The 3,337-nt window shown below is 69.3% G+C and overlaps 1 protein-coding gene across 1 annotated transcript in view; it reads left to right on the top strand.

The window, feature by feature from the left end:
- TCF3 (transcription factor 3) overlaps nucleotides 1-3,337 on the top strand; it is a 27,812-nt gene that overhangs the window by 10,144 nt on the left and 14,331 nt on the right. The window contains exons 3-4 of the mRNA XM_027769571.1: nucleotides 1,850-1,923; nucleotides 2,027-2,362. Of these exons, the coding sequence (XP_027625372.1) occupies nucleotides 1,850-1,923; nucleotides 2,027-2,362 (410 nt within the window). The remainder of the gene's footprint in view (nucleotides 1-1,849; nucleotides 1,924-2,026; nucleotides 2,363-3,337) is intronic.

Here is a 3,337-nt window from a genome sequence, read left to right as displayed (position 1 = left end):
GGGGCGGCCCATCAGGGTTCAGCGTGGGGGACGCGGGGCCCGGCTGGCGGGGACGGACAGGAGTCCTCCAGGACATGCGGGCTGGGTCTCGGGCCACAGAGCCCATGAGGTCAGGGGAGTTTGCTGGGGGCCCCGGGAGGGAGAGGGACGGCCAGGTCTTGGTCCTGAAAGCCCCGTCACCCTGGGGCGCTGTCAGGATGAGGGGACCTTGCTGGATCCCGGGGCGCAGCTGCCCTGGACACTGATCTGTGAGGAGGCCGGGAGACCATGCCCAGGGTTTTGGCCAGAGCCCCTAGTAGGGCGTGTCCTGGGGGGGTGGCTGCGGGGGGCCGGGCGGGCACAGCGTGTGGTGAGGCCTCGCGACCCGAGTGGGCGGACAGCTGACCCTGGCCCTGTCTGGCTTCCTTCTCCTGCAAAGGGACGTCAGGTCAGGGCAGCCGACGGTCCCACAGAGGACGGGGCCCACAATCCTGGTCCTCCCGCAGCCTGGGCACCCTGAGGTCGAGGCCACTGGGCCGCCTCCCAGGACCACCTGCCCTCCTGCCGAGAGGGGCCGTGGGGACTGTGGAGGACGGGGTCTCGCTGACGCCCAGCCTACTCACGGTCAGGTTATTAGCGTGTGATTAGCCGGCGGGGGTGTGGGGGGTGTGTGGTGCCTGCTTTGTCACTTCCTGGGGCCAGGGGCCCAGAGCCAAAAGGGCACGGCAGGACCGCTGTGCTGGACCCTGGAGGGAGCGGCCGGGGTGCCTGAGCTGGGAGTGCCGTGGGAGGGATGTGCGGGCTGGCCCAGGGTCTGAGGTGCCAGTACCCCACACCTGGCGACAGTGTCCAGTGGGTTCCTGGAGACTGGGAGCCCCCACGGAAATTCTCGGGCAGGGAACACCATCTGCCGCAGACATGAATATTCATTAGACTGGGGTTAATAATGCGTAATTATGCCAGTCAGACGCTGATCAGGCACCGTTTCCGGGGCGGTTCTGGGGATGGCTGGCGGGAAGGTGGAAGGTGCTGAGACTGCACGGTGCGGTCTGGGAGGAGTTTCCGTGCCCCCGAGCAGGCAGGGCGCCCCAGGTCCTGGCCGCGGAGGGCTGCCGGCTGCCGGGCAGTGCTGGTGCCGACCTTGGGCCCCCCAGACTCAAGGGGAGCAGGGCCCGTCACCCCACTGACGGGGAAACCGAGGCCCAGGGTGCAGCCCTGGTTCCATACACGGTGCGAAGGGGTCAGAGCCTCGCAGCCTGGGGAGGGGTACAGGCCGGCCTGCCCAGGGCAGAAGATTCCAGAGCCGGGGCTGGTGGCTGGCAGGGCCTGAGTGGGGAGATAAGGGCCCCACCCTGCCACACCCGCTGGGGACCAAGGTCCTCGACTGGCCGGTTAACCCCTGCCTTCCCGTGGCAGCAGGAGCCCTGGCCAGCCTCAGCCCTGTGGGTGCTTTCGCCCCACTCAGGAACCTCATCCATGCCCCCGGCCCCTGTGCACCCGCCCTGTGTCCGGGACTCGCGGCCACAGGAGGGGTGGGCTCCCACTCTGCAGGTCAGCGTCCACTGCCACCTGTGGGAGCAGCTTGGCAGGGTTGGCGGGGTGCCCTGGTGGTGAGACCTTGACCCACCTCTCCAGGAGAGGCCTTGTGAGGTTCTGCCCAGACCCTTCCTGTGTGGGGTTTTGACGGATGAGTAGGAGTTGGCTAGCAGAGGTGGCTGGTGAAAGAGCAGGCTGGGCTGCAGCCGAGGGGCCGAGTCTCGGGGACCGGCCGGTGCTGGCTGCTCTGTGCAGGCCGGGTGGGACGGGCTGGGGGCAGCAGAGGGGAAGGGAGCGGGACGGGGCGACCTCAGCTCTCCTTCCCGTCCTGCAGGTCTCGAGGACCGGCCTAGCTCGGGCTCCTGGGGCAGTGGCGACCAGAGCAGCTCCTCCCTGGACCCCAGCCGGGTAGGAGCCCCTGCGGGCTGGGCCGGGCTCCCGTGGGCCGGGAGGCCGAGGAGGGGGTGGACGTGGACGCCACCGTCCGGGCTGACTTCGCCCTCTCTCCTAGACCTACAGCGAGGACACCCCCTTCGGTGAGCCGCACGGCAGTCTCCCCTCGGCCGCCTTCCTGGGCCCTGGGCTTGGAGGTGAGTGTGTGCGTGGGCCGGGCCGGGGCTCTCCTCGGGAGCTCTCCACCGCAGCCCCTGCCTCCCGGGCAGTACCCGTGCAGCCGGCCGGCCTGCCTGTCGGCCCGAGGCCATTGCTGCCATTGGGGCTCAGGCTGGGTCCTGGCCGGGCGCCCCTCGGGCCCGTTCTCCTTGTGGGACGGTGTCTCCCAGAGCCTCCCCACGGGGGAGCGAGAGCTGGCAGGGCCGGCCAGGCCCCACCGGACACCGTGTCCTGGTGACGCCTGTCCTGGCTGATGACGCCCGCCCCCCGCTGGCCAGGGCCCCGGGCGTCCAGCTTGGGGCCAGGAGAGGTCTGGTGGCAGGCGAGCTGCTCCTCTGGGGTGACTGGGTCGGGCCCGGGCAGGAAGGCAAGGCCTGGCCTGCCCCGACCTGCGGTTTCCCCTCGGCCGTGCGTGCCCCAGGCCTCCGCAGCTGAGGCCAGTTCTCCCTCGGACAGTCTCTGCCCCGGCCAGCTGCCAGCTCCGGCCTGCCCCACACCGTCCCCAGGGCTGTGGGAGAACGGGGGGAGCCTCCGTGGTCCCTGTGAGGGGACAAGGGACAAGCTCCAGGTCCCAGTGGCGTCCGCTCTGGACTGTACTGGAGCAGCCGCGCCGTGGGGGAGGGCCGTGGGAGGCTGGCCCGTGGCGTGGAGGTTGAGGCGCTGGGTCCCACCAGCTGACTGCGGTTCACGGCAGGCCCGTGTGCAGAATCCCCGGGGAGGGAGGGGGAGCGCCCGCGGTGAGGCCACCCTGGGGTCCCACTCTCTCCCTTGAGCCCTCAGGCAGGCAAATGTGTGAGCTGGCTAACTAAAGAGGATTGAAAAAGTACGATTCTTCCCCGCAGCTTGTGCGTAGTTAGGTCGGTCCAGCTGCCCCGTGGAAGGCTGTTTGTCGTCCACCGCTGTCAAGGTCAGGGCCTGGCGGAGGGGACTTCAGTGCTTCCGGCACTGGAAAGCCCCGAGGCCTGCTGCAGGCGCGGCCGGGTCAAGGTGCTGTGCACGGCAGGACTCTGTCTCTTATCCTGGCTGAGGGGTTCTCGGTCGGTCTCTGCAGGGGGAAGGAGTTACTTAAACTCACCGCGTTACTGGGCTTTCACCTGTTACGGGCATACTTACCAGAGAGGGCACGGGCAGTGATAGCAAACCGCCTGGTCGGGGCCGTGAGCCGGAAGCCACGGTCAGCCACGTGGGAGGCCAGCGCGTCACCCCCGCC

This window comes from Tupaia chinensis, unplaced genomic scaffold, assembly GCF_000334495.1.
Source record: "Tupaia chinensis unplaced genomic scaffold, TupChi_1.0 Scaffold149964_1, whole genome shotgun sequence".
NCBI classification, from domain to species: domain Eukaryota; kingdom Metazoa; phylum Chordata; class Mammalia; order Scandentia; family Tupaiidae; genus Tupaia; species Tupaia belangeri.
Note: the sequence above shows the minus strand (reverse complement) of the source record. Positions and strands in the feature narration are given on the sequence as shown.